General features: G+C 37.5%; 2 protein-coding genes across 2 annotated transcripts in view; one reads left to right on the top strand and one right to left on the bottom strand.

Annotated features, from left to right (window-relative positions):
• Window positions 1-19,022, top strand: part of NEUROD6 (neuronal differentiation 6) — a 199,467-nt gene that overhangs the window by 18,422 nt on the left and 162,023 nt on the right. The gene's annotated exons all lie outside the window — the stretch shown is intronic.
• ITPRID1 (ITPR interacting domain containing 1) overlaps window positions 1-19,022 on the bottom strand; it is a 117,606-nt gene that overhangs the window by 88,495 nt on the left and 10,089 nt on the right. Inside the window, 3 exon segments of the mRNA XM_082399498.1 lie at window positions 6,303-6,346; window positions 6,670-6,718; window positions 8,023-8,164. Of these exon segments, the coding sequence (XP_082255624.1) occupies window positions 6,303-6,346; window positions 6,670-6,718; window positions 8,023-8,164 (235 nt within the window).

Below are 19,022 nucleotides of genomic sequence, written 5' to 3'. Positions count from 1 at the left end.
TGTTTGTTGGAAGATTTTTAATCACAGTTTCAATTTCATTACTTGTGATTGGTCTGTTCATATTTTCTATTTCTTCCTGGTTCAGTCTTGGAAGCTTATACCTTTCTAAGAATTTGTCCATTTCTTCCAGGTTGTCTATTTTATTGGCATAGTGTTGCTTGTCATAGTCTCTTAGGATGCTTTGTACTTCTACTTCTGTGGTGTCTGTTGTAACTTCTCCTTTCTCATTTCTAATTTTATTGATTTGAGTCCTCTCCCTCTCTTTCTTGATCAGTCTGGCTAATGTTTTATCCATTTTGTTTATGTTCTCAAAGAACCAGCTTTTAGTTTTATTGATCTTTGCTATTGTTTTCTTTGTTTCTATTTCATTTATTTCTGCTCTGATCTTGATGATTTCTTTCCTTCTGCTAACTCTGGGTTTTGTTTGTTCTTCTTTCTCTAGTTCCTTTAGGTGTAACGTTAGATTGTTTATTTGAGATTTTTCTTATTTCTTGAGGTAGGCTTGTATAGCTATAAATTTCCCTCTAAGAACTGCTTTTGCTGCATCTCATAGGTTTTGGATTGTCATGTTTACATTGTCATTTGTCTCTAGGTATTTTTTGATTTCCTCTGATTTCTTCAGTGATCTCTTGGTTATTTAGTAAAGTATTGTTTAGCCTCCATGTATTTGTGTTCTTCCCGTTTTTTTTCCCTGTAATTCATTTCTAATCTCATAGCGTTTTGGTCAGAAAAGATGCTTGATATGATTTCAATTTTCTTAAATTTACTGAGGCTTGATTTGTGACCCAAGATGTGATCTATCCTGGAGAATGTTCCATGAGCACTTGAGAAGAAGTATAATCTGCTGTTTTTGGGTGGAATGTCCTATAAATATCAATTAAATCTATCTGGTCCATTGTGTCATTTAATGCTTGTGTTTCCTTATTAATTTTCTGTTTGGATGATCTGTACATTGGTGTAAGTGAGGTATTAAAGCCCCCCACTATTACTGTGTTACTGTCGATTTCCTCTTTTAGAGCTGTTAGCAGTTGCGTTATGTATTGAGGTGCTCCTATGTTGGGTGCATATATATTTATAATTGTTATATCTTCCTCTTGGATTGATCCCTTAATCATTATGTAGTGTCCTTCCTTGTCTCTTGTACCATTCTTTATTTTAAAGTCTATTTATCTGATATGAGAATTGCTACTCCAGCTTTCTTTTGATTTCCATTTGCATGGAATATCTTTTTCCATCCCCTCACTTTCAGTCTGTATGTGTCCCTAGGTCTGAAGTGGGTTTCTTGTAGACAGCATATATATGGGTCTTGTTTTTGTATCCATTCAGCAAGCCTGTGTCTTTTGGTTGGAGCATTTAATCCATTCACATTTAAGGTAATTATCGATATGTATGTTCCTATGACCATTTTCTTAATTGTTGTGGGTTTGTTTTTGTAGGTCCTTTTCTTCTCTTGTGTTTCCCACTTAGAGAAGTTCCTTTAGCATTTGTTGTAGAGCTGGTTTGGTGGTGCTGAATTCTCTTAGCTTTTGCTTGTCTGTAAAGCTTTTGATTTCTCCATCGAATCTGAATGAGATCCTTGCTGGGTAGAGTAATCTTGGTTGTAGGTTCTTCCCTTTCATCCCTTTAAGTATATCATGCCACTCCCTTCTGGCTTGTAGAGTTTCTGCTGAGAAATCAGCTGTTAACCTTATGGGAGTTCCCTTGTATGTTATTTGTCGTTTTTCCCCTGCTGCTTTCAATAATTTTTCTTTGTCTTTAATTTTTGCCAATTTGATTACTATGTGTCTTGGCGTGTTTTTCCTTGGGTTTATCCTGTATGGGACTCTGTGCGCTTCCGGGACTTGGGTGGCTATTTCCTTTTCCACGTTAGGGAAGTTTTCGACTATAATTTCTTCAAATATTTTCTCGGGTCCTTTCTCTCTCTCTTCTCGTTCTGGGACCCCTATAACGTGAATGTTGTTGTGTTCAATGTTGTCCCAGAGGTCTCTTAGGCTGTCTTCATTTCTTTTCATTCTTTTTTCTTTATTCTGTTCTGCAGCAGTGAATTCCACCATTCTGTCTTACAGGTCACCTATCCGTTCTTCTGCCTCAGTTATTCTGGTATTGATTCCTTCTAGTGTATTTTTCATTTCAGTTATTGTATTGTTCATCCTCGTTTGTTTGTTCTTTAATTCTTCTAGATCTTTGTTAAACATTTCTTGCATCTTCTCGATCTTTGCCTCCATTCTTTTTCCGAGGTCCTGGATCATCTTCACTATCGTTGTTCTGAATTCTCTTTCTGGAAGATTGCCTATCTCCATTTCATTTAGTTGTTTTTCTGGGTTTTATCTTGTTCCTTCATCTGGTACATAGCCCTCTGCCTTTTCATCTTGTCTATCTTTCTGTGAATGTGGTTTTTGTTCCACAGGCTTCAGGATTGTAGTTCTTCTTGCTTCTGCTGTCTGCCCTCTCTACAATTATTTTTAATTAATAATATTTAAATCTTCTTTATGTACCTCAAGTGTAAATGAAATAAGGTTTTATCAATACAAAAAAACCCTTAAATGGAAGTGTCCCTTTTTGCCATCCAAGCTTGGCTCACAGAAATAAGGAAAAGCTAGGGATAAAATTAATGGCCATGGATTTACACCAGTATGCAGTATATTGGTTTCTGGTAAAAAGAGCATGAACTTTGAAATCAAACAGAATTCAAATCATGTGTCCACCTCTTTGGCTTTATGTGGTTTTAGGTAAATCTCTTAACTTTACTGAGTCTCTGTTTCTTCAATATTTAATGCGGTTATTCAATCACCTTGTTTGAGAAATACTTCATAATATTTTTAAAATATGCAACAGGCACTCAATATATGATAATTACTAATTATTACTAATTATAATTTTGAGACTGAAATGTATAGGGATCAGAAGCCTAGTGAACCTCAGGAAAAAAAACAATAACCATGGAATTTTCCAACTCTTAAGCGCTAGTATCTCACTCATGTCAATTTTCCAAGAGTTTAGTTTCTTATAATTTAAAATTTCTGGAGTTAAGGTAGAATGGGCTTCTTATGACTTTCTAGAAAACTAATTTGATGCATCTTTTTTATTTTAAGATCCAGATGTGGCCATTTTGCATTTCTAATGATACTTGACTGACATTAAAAAAATTAGCGTTGTCCTACTTCAAAACATTTAAATTCAAGAGAACTGAGTTGTGGCCGTAAACGCTGGTGCACAAGAGTCAGAAGACCTGGAGGGAGAAGTAGATGCCAGTGAACTGACCCACATTGTTCATGCTTTGACTTTTCTAGCAGGGACACTGATGCAGAGCTTTCCTCCCAGGATACTTCCAGGAGTGTCCATGCATAACACGGATAGTAAATTATACTATAGTCCTCTAGAGAGGAAACGTGGCTGTAGAGTCAGAGAGACCCATGTTCAAATCTCAACTCACTTATCTACTAAGTGGGTTACTTTGGGCAAGTTACTTAACCTTTCTGAGTCTCATTTTCCTCTTTGCAAAAGTTAATAATGATAATATCCACCTCAGAAGATGGTTCTGGTAAATGAGATAATATACATAAAAAGTACCTAGGCTGTGTGCCCTCCACATGTACTAATTTCATTCCCTTCTGGGAGCTCTACCTAGCATAATGGTGGTGAACAAGATACGCCAAGCAGATTCCAGTTTAATAAAAATTAGACTTAAAAAAAAATAGACTTTAGGTAGCTGCAGAGCAGTATGAAAGCCAAAAAAATCACCATTAGAAGCCAAGACCTGACCTTGGCCATCTCAAAACATAGAAGGAAATCAGCAATAGGGCCACTGAAGCCTTATTCCACCTCTTCATTTTATTTGAGGTCTACTAGAGGTACCTCCATGGGAGGTACTGGGTCACCTGGAAGATGAGCAGTCACTTGGATCTTGTTACTACTTTAATGTATAAAGCCTAAGAATGATCACTGAGGGAAACCAGCCTCAGAGTGATTTCTACTTGTAGTCAGTTGAATAGTATCCCCCTCAAATTTCATTTCAGTATCTGAAATTTCATATCAGAATGTATCCTTTATCTGGAAATAGGTTCTCTGCAGATACAATTAGTAAAGGTGAGGTCATACTGGATAAGGGTGAGCCTTAAATCCTAAAGCCAATGACTGGAATCCTTAAGAGAATAGAGAAGACTCACAGAGAAAAGACAGCCATGTGAAAACAGAGGCAGAGCATGCAATGATGTAGCTACTAGTCAAGGAATGCCAGGGTTTGATGGGAACCACAAGAAAGAGGCCAGGAAGGATTCTTCCCTTAGAACCTTCAGAGAGAGAATAACCTTGCTGACACTTTGATTTCAGACTTTCAGCCTTCACAACTGTGAGAAAACCAATTTCTGTTTTAAGCCACCAAGTTTGTGGTAATGGTTATGGCTTACCTAGGAACGAATGCACCACTCCGTCATACTGAGATTGTGGGGGTTTTTACAGGATTTTCCCTCCAGCAGAAACTACTTTTCTTTCTCTTCTTCAGTTCCTTTTTGTCTCACCACAGTTTTCTCTCTGACACACCCCTCATGACCTTCAGGTCTCCAGTTTCTGCTACTACTGTTATAGTTTCCACTTCCTGGTGCGGTCCTTGGCTTCCCTAAACTCAGGGTGCCTTGAGCTCATTGCAGCAAAACCAGCACACAGAGGGGCTGAGAGAATCCCCAGCCACAGGTCCCTCCACCCACCTCAAACCAGCTGTAACTAAAAATCGTGGCACTTGACCACCCAGATTCTCCACCTGCAAACACACATGAACACCAGCCTTGCTACCACACAGGTTACTGAGTTTAAAATATGATAGATGAGGAAGGGCCTTGTAAAAGTGAAGGCTCAATTAAACTTGTAAGAGGCTATTCCATTATTATTAAAAACTTCGCTAAAGACAAAGGACCTGGCAAATAGAAACTGTGCATGTCTGATCTCAGAGTCATCTTGTTACCCTTCTTTCCTCCAACTCTTCACCTCACGCTTTTACTTCATTGACTTGATTCAAAGGAGGAAGGGCCATGATTTGTCTTAATTTCTGGGAAGTGAAGCTTTTAATATAGTTACTGACAACCCCAGAACTGGTGCCAGGCCTCCTACTATAACCTGGGCAAGATGAATTATCAGAGGGATATGAAATGCTGGCTATATTTCTTAACTTCCTGCCTTTTCATGAGAATAAACTGTCAGGAACAAAGGTACTTAAATTCAATTTATTGGCAAACATCTTCAGAGATTTTTGGCATCATGGAACTTTTATATTTAAAAAAAATAAAGAAGCTTGGCAAAGGAGGATATTTGAACGATATACCTAGATTTTTAAAGTAAAAATTCCTAAATTTAAACTGGTTTGTAGCCAATGGTCAATCTTAATTTAAGTGGCAGCGAAGGAAGTGAAATAATTAAAACCAGCCAAGTAAGTAGCAATTAGACTAATAATTTTCCCTCTAATCATTAAACTCCTTATTTATGTCATTTTTTACATGCATTATTTATGGCATTACATCAATTTTAAAACACACTGTTTTCACATTTTAACATCTATGAAATCAGGATGTGTCTAGTAGTCAATGTCACCTGCTATAAGGCCTAGTTATAATTGATAGGGATGACAAGGATGGTTGTTTTATTTTCCTATTGGAGTGGTACTTAAAATGTGGGTGCATTTTATGATTGAGGAGTCTTACATTCTATGAAATACCGTATTTGATTTAATGAGGATGTAAACTGTGAGACCTGTAGTTAAATTTCTTTTTCTTCTTGTAATGTTCTTATCAAATCTCAATGTAACAAGTGTGATACATTTTCTGCCTCGGAAATACATATTTGTACTGTTTGCTATAGAATTCAGTCATTTGTTGTTTCTGAGAACAAATGCATCATTAGAAAGAGAGGATATAATTTTAAGACTGAAGAATAGAAAGAAACTAGATTTAGAAATAAAAGTACAATACAGTGTGAGGAAAAATTAGACAATTTCATTTTCATTTCCATAATTACATCCTTGCAAAACGTCTTCACAGACCCAGAGAGTTTTCTGCTAGAGTCTGAGCTAATGATATGGCAAGAGTCCTTGTTTCTAGCCCCCAACCTGCTGCTGGATAACTCCTATCCTTTCTGAGCTTGCCTTAAATATTAAAGAAAGTGATTGAGCAGAATGGTTTCTGAGATTTTTTTTTTTCCATTTCTAGGAACCTCTGATAATTCTCATTTTTAAAAGATTTATTCACACAAACATTTTAATACATCTCCTACTCAGGTCCACAAAGCATAACTGCTTCTGGGTTCTCTGGTCTTACCAATGTGGCTGATGACTGGCTGAAGGTTTTCATTTACAGAGACACTATAAGGAAACAAAAGTATTGTGAGTCAAACAATGTGTGTAAATAAATTATGCTAAATTGCTCCTTAATTAAACAGAGTTATGCAGTTAGGCTTTATTACAAGAGGACTTTTGGAAACCAATGAACAGCTGGGGGCTGAAATAATATTATTCTATTTTGTACTTTTAAACTGATATATAACTTTTGCAATAACAGAGTAATCCTTCAAACACCCAGTTAAAATGAAAATCCCTACATGTCACACCTGTCCCAGAAGGATTACCCATAATGTTTTCATGGATCTTTGCAAGAAGGATGCGTAAGGGCATAAAGAAACACTTACAAGAATCCAGAGTCCAGCCAGTGCGGAATACTTTCTTGTTTGGAATCTTCTACTAATGAGAAACAGACCAGTCAGTCAAAGCAGAACCAGCTAAAGTGATCCCACCCCGTTATTCAGCCACCACCCAATAGGTCTGTTTCCTAGTATTTAGTCACATGTTTCTATAAGCATATTCATTTTTTCCCCAAGGCAAAACTTCTGGTTTTCCATAATCAGTTTTTCCTGAAAATGAAGTGTAAACTTGCCAGAAGACTAACTTAAAAAAAGAGAGAGAGAGAAAAAAATGTGAAAAGGAAAAAAATAAATCACCAAAGAGCAAGAGATGTTAGAATAATTTTTAAATTACCTGGTGTGAATACAAAGGGTGAAAAAGCATAGGAGACTTTTGCCTTTCTCTTGTTGGATATAAATCACATGGAGCCTCTCCTTACTGAATCACATTTACATAAGGCAGCTAGCCAGTGATGTTCATTTGCAAGGAGTTCTCTGCCAGGTTAGAAACCAAATTTGCATTCATTCCAGGGGCAAATTGCACTACAGTCCCAGAATTGCCAAAGGCACCCTGTGTTAAAAAGGCACCCGGTCTTTTAAGGTGGATCTTTATCACTGGCTCAACAAATAGTCAACAGGAAAAAAGGAAAGGATATAAAAGTAGTTTTCCTGTAAATATTTGTTTCCATTCTGGTTGGTTACAGGTTACTCTGGGCTTATTTTCTTTGACTTTATCCTACGAAGCAGTGAGGTACCTGAATTACCCCCTCACAAGGTGTCTGGTGAACCAAAGAGGCCAAGTAGACATGGGAGTTGCTTAGTCTTCAACTGAGATACTGTGAAGGGATAGAATAAATTGGTGGTGGGCAAAGAAGAAAAGCCATCAAACAGTTACATCATAAAAAATCAAACAAACAAAAAATCATAGTGAAGGGAGAAATGTTTTCTTACTTATTACTCTTTAAACAATTAAAATTATTATCAACACCTTGTGCAAGACCCAGCAAATAAGAGCCTTTCAATAAAATGTTTGATGTCCTACAAGAAGCTTCGTGTCTCTGGCATGGGCTCCACATAGCTTTATGATCCTGGGGACTTAGGATGAGGGGATCTTGGAGTGGAAAGGAAGCAGAGTTCATTCGTTAGTTGGTCTGTTTCCATCAAGAAGGTCTGTGTTTTAGGTGTCTGTAGGAGAAGTCAGATATGCCCATTTCATAGAAGTTTCTGGTATCATGCCAGGAATACTGGTATCTTCAAAGTCAAGTCTTTGTTCCAAAATCATTTGCCCCCAGCCCCAAGCCCCCATATCCCTCACCACTCACAGTAGGTTGGATTCAAATAGCCCTGAGGGCCCGTTCTCACCCAGCATGGGGGTGGTGAGACTGTGGCTCTCCTCCTCAGAGCCAGGGGGCAGCTGCTCATCCAGGGGAGCCCATGTCCTCTTGGTGGACCTCAGGATGTCTCTCCTGCTCTTTTCCTGGTCTCCTTGAGACTTCTCCGCCATCTTTAAGAGAGTAATTCAACAAGCTAATTAAAAAAACACACACAAACAGATTAGACACAAAGAGCTCAGCTTTCAGGCTTGGTTCAGTGAGAGGGAGAGGACGACAGGATTCACAATTCAATGAGTGGGCCCAGCTTTACAATTTTTGGGAGCCTGGCTCACCTACCCAAGCAAGGTCCCTGTCTCAATGAGATAATTGTTTCTTTCTCAATGGAGAGGCAGCTGGAGACCAAGGACTAATGTGGTCTCACCCTTCACCAGGCCACATCCACACTCTGGATGATTCAATCTGGTGGTCTGGGATGTGGATGGCAAGCAAAGAAATTGGACTGGAGGACCTACCCAGCCAAGGAGAAAGTTTAAAAGCATTGATTAACATAATAAGTATCCTTCAAATTCATCCAACAGTTACATCTATAACAATATGTTTAGAGACCCGAAATGTAAAAAATGAGGGCTTTGGCTGAGTCTCATCTCTGCAATTTATTGTGTGGCCTTGAATAAATTATATAACCTCTCTGCATTCCCTTATTTTTAATTGGGGATCAATTGCACTGAATTTTAATAACTGTTAACCTCAGCAGAAGAATACTTATTATGTGCTAGATTCTACGCTGAATTCTATAATCCATTATTTAATTTAATTGTCAATGAAGGAAGTAATCTAATTGTTTTTTTAAATGAATTTATTTATTTATTTTTGGCTGCATTGGGTCTTTGTTGCTGCGTGGGCTTTCTCTAGTTGCCACGAGCAGGGGCTACTCTTCGTTGCGGTGCGCGGGCTTCTCATTGTGGTGGCTTCCCTTGTGGAGCACGGGCTCTAGGTGTGCAGGCTTCAGAAGTTGCGGCACGTGGGCTCAGTAGTTGTAGCTCACGGACCCTAGAGCACAGGCTCAGTAGTTGTGGCGCACGGGCTTAGTTGTTCCGCAGCATGTGGGATCTTCCCGGACCAGGGCTCAAACCCATGTCCCCTGCATTGGCAGGCAGATTCTTAACCACTGCACCACCAGGGAAGTCCGGAAGTAATCTAATTGTCACAATTTTGTAGTAAATCTAAGAGCAGTGGGGTTAAATTGCTTACCCAAAGTCACACAACAACCAGGATTCAAACCCAGGCTCTGGACTCTAAGCATGTTCCCATGACAATTAATCTGCACTATCTGCCCTGTAAGATGGTTGGAACAACTGGGATATTAATAAATACATTATTTACATGGCACAAGAAATACAGACTGTCCCCATCATCTCATTTGACCTTTATTAATATAGTTGTGAGGCTCACAGAGTAAGAAAGGAGACAGAAGTTTAGAGAAGCTGTGTAAATTGTGTAAACTTCCCAGACTATCAGCACATAGAGAACAAAGGCCTCCTTCTTATTAGTTGATGTGTCAGTATTTGACTGAATTCTCAGCATATAGTAGGTGCTAAATAAATATGTACAGAACTAAAGTAGCAAAACTAGAGTTCAAAACCACTAAACCGTGACTGAATTCTTTCCATGGCATCTACTTGAAATTGCATTAGTTTATTCTTCCAAGTTTAGAGAAATGACTTAATAGTCAAATACCTACTTCAGCAGCATGTCTTGCATCCCTAAACTTATGCATAATTACTGATCACATGACATGTAGACAATCATTTCTAATCAGCATTTTAACAAGTCAAGTTGTTCAGATTTATTATAAACGTTTGAATATTTTCATTTAATTACAGATGAGCATTCCAGGTGCAACTGGCTATAAGGGTCTTCCTATATGATTTGTATATTAAAATTCTGTCATTCAGTTGAAGTATAAATATACAATTACTGTTGCAATAACAAATTACTGCAAAAATTAATTATGATGACTGTTAATTTTATGTTTAAAAAAGCAATTATTAAGAAATCTCAATTAATTAAAATTTAAGGCAAAGGGTGGATAGTTAATATCTATACTAATGGTAGGTCTTTTAGCCAGCTAACTTTAGAAAGTTAACTTTAGGAATATCTTCTGGGAGCAAATAAATGTTTATAAAAATTTCTATGATAACATAAGACAAAAATCATACAAAGATGATTATATTTCTAAAATTTACAGAATTATTTCATATGCTAGAATTCATAACATGGTAAAATAAAGTTTAGAAACTACATTTAATTTTTAGCTGTTTAATTTTTGAATAAAAAAAAAGTTCTCTTTGGTAATGCCTTGTATCTTGTATGTGTGAATTATAATAAAAGCATCAACTCTGACAGTACAAAATCTCACGAGGAGGAAACCTCCAAAACCATGCTCAACAACATTCATTAAATATCAGACTCCATAAAGGATCAGGGCTTGAAGGAAAGAATAATGTATTACAAAAAAATAAGATTCCCCCAGTAATCTTGCTCCTCCACTGACCTCAGCTGAAAGTCAGTTTCTGTTTAGCACAAAGATTTTGTTTTGTAGTGGGAGCAAGGGCTGTCAAGCAGTTCAGTCCTCAAATTGCTGCTTCTGTACATAATGTTGAATTTTCACCTAGCTACCACTTTTTCAAACACAACACTGTAAAAGTCATCCAGATTTTAGATAAAGGTGCTGCTTTATTCATATATCCCCAAACTTCCATTCTACAATGGCATGTGTGACCTCAGCCACCAGCCTTGCACAGCCAGTGAGGATACGCTCCCTGCCTGCTCAGTTGTACTTGGCTTTAGAGCAGGAAAAAGCTTGCCAAGGAAAGTGGGAACCCTTGCTAAAGCAAGGGTCAGGGACAGGTTTGTAAAGAAAAACTCGTTTGTTCCCTCTGTTATAGTGGATGCCTTCCCAGTTAGTAAACAAATCTGCTTCTGGAAATGTATTCTCTGATGCTTGAATGACCTTGCTTTGGCATCCACTGGCTTGACCCACAGACAGTCCTTTGGAAAGGGACACAGATCAGGTGGCAGGCCCAAATAGTCCAGTGGACTGACAGGGCAGAAGTTATGGCATGTGGCCTCTGCTGACTCCTCTAGTTAACCCCTCCCCAGGACCACTTGGAACCTAAGTCTTGCCAACTCTGACTTGGCCCAAAGTGATTCCTCATTCTGGATTGCGTTGTCTCCTGTGCCTGAGAGGCCCTTCTCTCTCTTCAGTTCCCTTGTATTATGATTACTATGTCATTAATCGTTATGTGTATAAAGAACTGCCATTAACACGGGAAATTTCTTATATTATCTAGTTTAACTGAAAAAAACAAGAGGATGTGAAACTATATACGCATCAAGAACTCAATTTTGCAAGAACAAAACAAAACAAGACCAAAACCAATGTACTGAAGAGACAAAAAGTAACGTACTGAAATGTTATCAGAGTTTCAAAATTTTTTAAGTAGTCAAAATGAGAAAAAATTAGCTTTGTTACATTAATATTACATCACATTTTCTTTCACTTGAGCAAATTCAACCATACATAATACTCAGAGCAGTGATAATGATTACATCTTTGTCCTCTGGAATTATTTAACTTTTTGCACCTCTACGCAAACAGGTTGTCTTGCCAAATTGGTAGTTCATACTGCAGAATAGAGACTGTGCTTTATTTACCTCTGTATTTCTCATAGATCCCAGCACAGCATTTTAGTTGGTTACTTGGTTACTTGGGAAAGGAACGTGCAGTTGGCTTAGCTAGTATTCTTGGTTGGTATGTGGTTAAAAGAGCAAGTGTTTTCAGATCAGATAACTACAGATTTTAATCAGCTCTGCTGCTTTTCTGACATCTCCTTGGGGAAATTTTCAAATTCCTCTGATAATTTGTTTCCTCATCTCTATAATGAGTATGAAATAGTAACTTCATAGGGTTGTTGGGAAAATTTAATGAAAAATGTATATAGAACAATCAATACCCATATTGGTCAGTTTTTTGTTTTTTCTTTTTTCTTCTCTTCTTTATGTTGCCTCTTGTCATTGTTCTGGCAAGAACTGTCAAGTAAAGAAGATGAATCAACAACCAATCCAATCGTTCTTCTCATAGGAGATAAATTTGACACTTATTTTGTAGCTAACTCATGTCATCTTGAGATTACTTAGTTTGGATAATTGAGAAGTAGATATATTTGGGGAGTATGAGAATAAAATAATTCTGTGACCATGAGAATGCAGATTTCCCTGAGACTAGTTAGAGGTTCATATCAGAGTTTGGAAATTCCCTTAACTATGGACTTAATTTCAAGGTTATAATTACAGGCTGTAGCTCTAGCCTTGGCCATCGCTTCTGAATGAGCCCTGTGGTCAAGAAGAGAACTTCATAATGAGAGAACAGCTCCAAGGCATTCTGGGTCCACAAGAGATCTCTATGTCTCCTTCTGGATTCTTGTTATCACAGCCTTTGTTCAAGCCTTTGTAAGATCTCACATAGTATCCAGGCTTGCCTTTCTCCCCTCCATCTTCCATATGTAATGCCTTCCCTAGTAGCAGGATTTAAGAGAAGTCTACACAGAGCCTTGGGCTCCAGGAAGACCTGTCCCTTTTCCAGCTGTAATGCCATTCATAGACGTTTGAAAAGGAAGCCCCCAGAGCTCCTTATATTCTCAAAAAGATAATTACCATGAGCCTCAGTACCACTCACCTCTCTTCACAAACTAAGAGATCAGTACTGAGAGGCTGACACTCAAAGAGAACTGATTTACACTTCTTGCCCTAGGAGACCACAGGATTAATCCCATCATGCCCTAGAGCCATGCTCATATGGCAGTGCATGTTGCCTCATCTGGCCCAATCTCCCACCCTTTCAGGACTCTCCTAACCCTTGTGCCCTCTGGAATTCATGGATTGGAACCCACCAAATCCCCTTTATCTGAAGCTCTTCACTGAATGTCCCTTCAATTCTTTCTCTAATTGAAACCTGGACACAGCTTCCTTTGTCACTGTCTCAAGTTGTGGCTTTTTCTTTTTTGCCCATTGAATTAGGAACATAGTCTTGAAGATGGTGTAAATTTCCTTCATGTTCTTCATTGCTGCTTTCAGATCTTGTTTCCTCTGTCCTTTGAAGAACATGCTATCAGACTATGTAGGACATCAACATCTAGGAAACATTTGCCCCATTTACTGAAACTTTTAAGATGGTATTTCTGTTATCTTTCTGGAAGATTTCGTTATCAATCTAGATGACTTATCAACATCTGAGCACTCAGTTTAATAATCTGTCCACTTTTCATATCTGGAGAAAACCACAATTCGAAAAGATAATGCACTCCAATGTTCACTGCAGCACTATTTACAATAGCCAAGACATGGAAGCAACCTAAATGTTCATCGACAGATGAATGGATAAAGAAGATGTGGTGTATATGCATACAATGGAATACTACTCAGCCATAAAAAAAGAATGAAATAATGCCATTTGCAGCAACATGGATGGACCTAGAGATTATCATACTAAGTGAAGTAAGCCAGACAAAGACAAATATCATGTGATATCACTTATATGGGGAATCCAAAAAAAAAAAAAGATAGAAGTAAACTTATATGCAAAACAGAAATAGACCTACAGACACAGAAGACAAACTTATGGTTACCAAAGGGGAAAGGAGGGGAGGGATAAATTAGGAGTTTGGGATTAAACATATACACTACTATATATAGAATAGATAACCACCAAGGACCTACTGTATAGCATAGGGAACTATACTCACAATTTTGTAATAACCTATAAGGGAAAAGAATCTGAAAAAAAATACATATATATATTATATATATATGCATGTATAACTGAATCACTTTGCAGTACACCTGAAACTAACAATATTGTAAATCAACTATACTCCAATTAAAAAAAAATCTGCCCACTCTCAACAATCCTTCACTCTACTTGATTCTCATACTTCAACATTGTAAATGAACATCTTTTTAAATCCCAATTTCAAGCATCCCCTGTCACCTCTATTCTGCTCACATCTTTGCCCGGGCACAATTACCAGGTCATTCCCTTCAGCTTACAACATGGTATAACGTTTCCCATCTTAAAATAATCCTCCATTGACCGTTTCAATCTCTCCTACTCTACGTTGCTATTCAATCGACGGTGATTCCCAAATTCACGTTTCCAAATCTGGTCCATAGCTTCAGAATAAGGTTCCTGAGACCCAGAATGGGGTATTCCCAGTTACGTGACATCTCCACTTAGATACTTATAGACATCTTTAACTTAATATGTACTGCACTGAATTCTTTGTTCTTTCCTTGACTTCCACATGACCCTCCCACATACCTGCATCTATTACAGTGTCCATCTCGATAAATAGCACCACTGTTCAAGTAGTTGCTCAGGCCAAGAACTTGTGAGTCTTCCTTGATTCCTCTGTTCCTTTCACATAGCACATCAAGCCATTAAACTGAGAGAGAGAGGCAGAAGGACACACAGACAGACAAAGGAGCCCTTGCAATATATCTCAGACCAACCACCTTCACTGGTATCAACCTGATGTGAATCAGAACTTGTAGTTTCACGTGAATCATAGCAAAGATTACCATCCACACCTCCCATTCTCTTAATAACCCACTCAAATCAGCATAAAAATGGTCAACTATCAGTTCTTATCATTTTAGAATTTTCAGCAGCATTTGATATAGCTGACCCCTTCCTCTTAATGGAAACAATCTTTTCATTTGTTTTTTAATACCACAATTTCCCAGATTTCCTCCTATCTCACTCAAAGCTTTTTTTTTTTCCAAGCTCTTTTGCTGGTTTTCTCCTTTCCAACCTCTAAATTTTGAATGGTCTATACCACAGTCCTCAGCCCTCTCTTATCCTCTCTATCTACATGCTCTCCCTACATGAGTGCGGCTTTAACTGTTACTAATTCCATAGTTCAGTGTAAATCACTATTGAAGTATTTTTACATTGTTTTATAAGTCTGCTTAATGTCTGTTTAACAACTCTGCTTAACCATCTCTGTTCTTCAGGACAGAGATCTTAGCTCTCACATCATAATTATGTGGAAAAGATAATGTATGTTTGTTGAATGAATGAATGAATGCCAACAAGGGATTGAGAATATCAAAGAAAATCTGGTTATGAAATCATTAAGAATGGTTTGGTATTTAGCAGTTAAACAACTTATCAGAAGGTGCAACTTGCCAGGAATAGGTATACAGAATCAGGGAATAGTGCATTGTGGATCTGAATTTTAAAAGTGATAAGATTTTATATATATATTCATATATACACACACACATGCATGTATATATATAACATCACCATTTTGAAGCAGAATTTTCTGTCATCACTTGATGTCCACTTCTGCCATTTTGACCAAAACTATCTGAGTAGATACCTTTTTCTACTCTTCTCTTATGAGCCTCCCAACAGCTAACAAGCAGATGAAAGATATTAATTCATCACCAGGGAAACAAAAGTTTTAATTAATCAACAAATAGTTAATTGGTATATGACATTGGGCATGTAGTTTCAAGTTGTCTTGGGATGTAATTTCTTCTTGCATGATATGAGAGAATTGGATGAGATGAGATAATTCTATAAGTTGATTATTCCATTTCTAGCCTCCACACAGACTGTTTAAAATTTGACCAATGGAGCTCATATTTAAAAAATATTTTAAAGCTATATTCATCAAAACTATAAAAGTGAGAAGAATAAAACATTGTTCCTATTACTCACAAGTTTGGAAGACCACTCAAAAACTCAAGCAACAAGCCCAAGCCAGGAATGCCCTTCTGCTCTTCCTACCTATCCAAGTATCAAAGTCCCACAAATACTTGTAAATGTTCCCAAATGATTCAGTGAAGTAGAGGCAGAGCCTGGGGAATAGAGTGTTCTGTCATCACTCTGCTGGGAGGAACAAGCAGTCTGTGATGACTTGTTCTGTGGGTGGTTTCCTCCCACCAGGAAATATGTGAAGGGTGTTCACTCCTGCCATTTAGGAGCAAGCTGGATCTAAAGACAAGGCAGTTGTGCCCAAGTTGGAACCCAAAGTCAGTTCTCTTGCACTTGGAGTTTTCCTCTTTTGCTGGGGAAAATAAGCAAAAGATTATTATTTCAAGAACCTTATATACAGCTTCCTGGAAACTTGAAATGACTCTGAGGCTGGTAAAGTTGGATCGAATGATCCATCTACTGCTAGCTCTGTTCCAATCCCTTTCCAGCTTTAAAGAGATTTTTATTTCTCAATGATGCCCTCCTTTGTCATCATTTCTACTCTTGTCTTCTAAACATTTGCTTTGCTTCATGCTAGGGAAGGAGGATGAAAGGATGTGGGGGCATCTATGCACTACTTTTGGTCTCCCATTTCAACCTCATTGCAGCCTAGGTTCCTTCATGTACTTCATATTCTGGATACACAGAACTACTTGTTCCCAAATGTGCCCTCCTCTCTGATCCCACTGGGTACAGATCCTTCTATAGTGCTGCCCCTTCTCCTTACTGGATACCATCTCATTGAGTTCAAACAGAACTTATTCTGTAGAACTTTTTCTCCTTATCACTCTCCAATCCCACCCCAGCCTACTTCCGGAACTCACAGCAAACTGTGTGACCCCTTATTGTAGCACTCTTCACACTCAAGTTAAGTAGTTTATTTACATTTCTGCCTTTCCCACTCAACTAAATGGACTTGTTGGGGACAAGGACCATGACTTACTCATTTTTGTATCCATGATACTTAGTCTAGGACATGGATAATAATAGGTGATTAGCAATAACTGCTTAATGAATGTATAATTACTTCTGACCCTGGACTCTGTCTTTGCTCAAAATTGTGGGAATTGTGAGTTATTCATCTTTGTAGTCTTCATCATTTCAGGCAAGGTACTGTACACCTGTAGTTGCTCATAAAAGCACATGGTATAAATGACCCTATAAGTTAAATAAATTCAATAATGATATCTACTAATTCAACTCAGTTCAATATTTTACTGTCTACTGTGTACAAAGAAACTTTGAGGAGCTTACAGTATAAGAAACAGCATTTATTAACTACATATTGTGAAGCAGAATATGCATTTTAAAAGAAGTACAATACAACTGTTCTCAAAAGTTAAAAGAGGAAAACGTTCTTTTAGGGGCATAAGTAAAGGCCTCTTGGAAGCGAAAGTATTCATTCTGGATCTTGAAGATGGGATAATGGGTAGGCAAGCATTCTAGACAAGGGGTTCAAAATACATGTAAGCAATGATAGCATAAATTTTACCAAAGGGCTATTAACCGGTGACTTTGCAACAATTAAACAGATGTTCTTCAGTGTTAACTTACTGAAATCTTGTGTCATCTTATCTGATGGTGTGATGATTAATTTTATGTGTTCACTTCACTGGGCCACAGGGTGCCCAAATAGCTGGCTAATTATTATTTCTGGGTGTGTCTGTGAGGGTGTTTCCAGAAGAGATTAGCATTTGACTCAGTAGATTGAGTAATGCAGATTGTTCTCCCCACTGTGGATGAGTATCATTCAATCTGTTGAGGGCCTGAACAGAAGAAAAAGGTGAAGGGAAAATTCTTTTTCTCTGCCTGATTGAGTTGGGACATGAGTCTCCTCCTGCTTGGGAAGTCGGATTTACACTATTGATGCTCCTGGTTCTCAAGTTTCGGACTCAGACGGGAACCTCACCACCAGCTTTCCTGGGTCTCCAGCTGGCAGATGACATATCATGGAACTTCTCAAGTTCTGTTATTGTGTGAGGCAATTCCTTATAATAAATCTCTCGATAGATAGATAGACACATAGATAGGTAGGTAGAGATATTTCTTTCTCTGCATATATCTATGTCTGTATCTATCTACGTATCTATGTATCTATGTATCTATGTTCTGTTTCATTTCTCTGGAGAAGCTGACCAATGCAGACGTTTATTTCTCTTTTTTTTAAATCTTTTATTTATTAAAAACATTTTTTAACAGATCTTTATTGGAGTATAATTGCTTCACAATACTGTGTTATTCTGTTGTACAACAAAGTGAATCAGCCATATAGTTGGGCTCTATCACACTTTCCTTCCATCTAATAACTTTCCGTGCTTTCCTAATAACCTTTGCAAATGACTGGTCCAGCAATTTGCTTTAAGATCTTCAGGTGCATACATCTCAAGTTTAAAAATACACTGTTACACAATAAAAATTGCATTATATTTCAGTTCAATAGGAAACTAACACGATGGTAAAGATCTTAATTCACAAAGAAATAGCTGATAGTGAAGAGAAGAGATCAAGATTTAAGCCAACTCCTGTGTCTAAATCCGCTTTCCTCCTAGACTTCCTACAGAGGCAAATTCTAGCAGTGTTCTTCACTCCTTTGGTATGAGAGGTGTCATCATTCTTCCTTTCCCACTGTGATCATAACCATAAAATCTCAGGGAATGTAGCAAAGGGAATAGATCTTATTCATTATAAATGATCTTAAGAAACTGTCATGATATTACAGCTTTGTACCCACTGACTGTTGGGAAGACAAACTCTTCCTGGATAAAATCTGCATATGCAGAAATAAGTTATGTATGCATTGTTAAAAAGATTCCTGCATTAAGGCAGGAAGACTTTGTACTATTTCTTACAACCAACAGTATGTGAATCTACAATTATTTCTAAATTAAATATTAATTAAAAAACAAAAAATAAAACAAAAGAAAAACAGAGTCCTAAACAATTCATCAAAATAAATTTCAATAGTGTTAATGATTTAATGTGAAAAAATGAAATACAAATGGTCCTAGAATAAAATATTGTGAACATTTTTTCTAATCTTGAGGTGGTAAAAGCCTGGAGAGAAATGACACCAAAGGCAATGAAAGGAAATCATGATGGATTTAACCAGATAAAATTTTCAAATTTACTGTGGCAAAAATAGTAAACATGTCAAAATGTTTAAAAAAATGTGAAAATATTTGCAGTATATGTGACATTAAAAG

The sequence above is a fragment of the Balaenoptera borealis genome (genome assembly GCF_965194805.1).
Source record: "Balaenoptera borealis genome assembly, chromosome: 7".
NCBI lineage: Eukaryota > Metazoa > Chordata > Mammalia > Artiodactyla > Balaenopteridae > Balaenoptera > Balaenoptera borealis.
The sequence above is the reverse complement of the archived record's forward strand: the minus strand, read 5'-3'. Positions and strand labels throughout refer to the sequence as shown.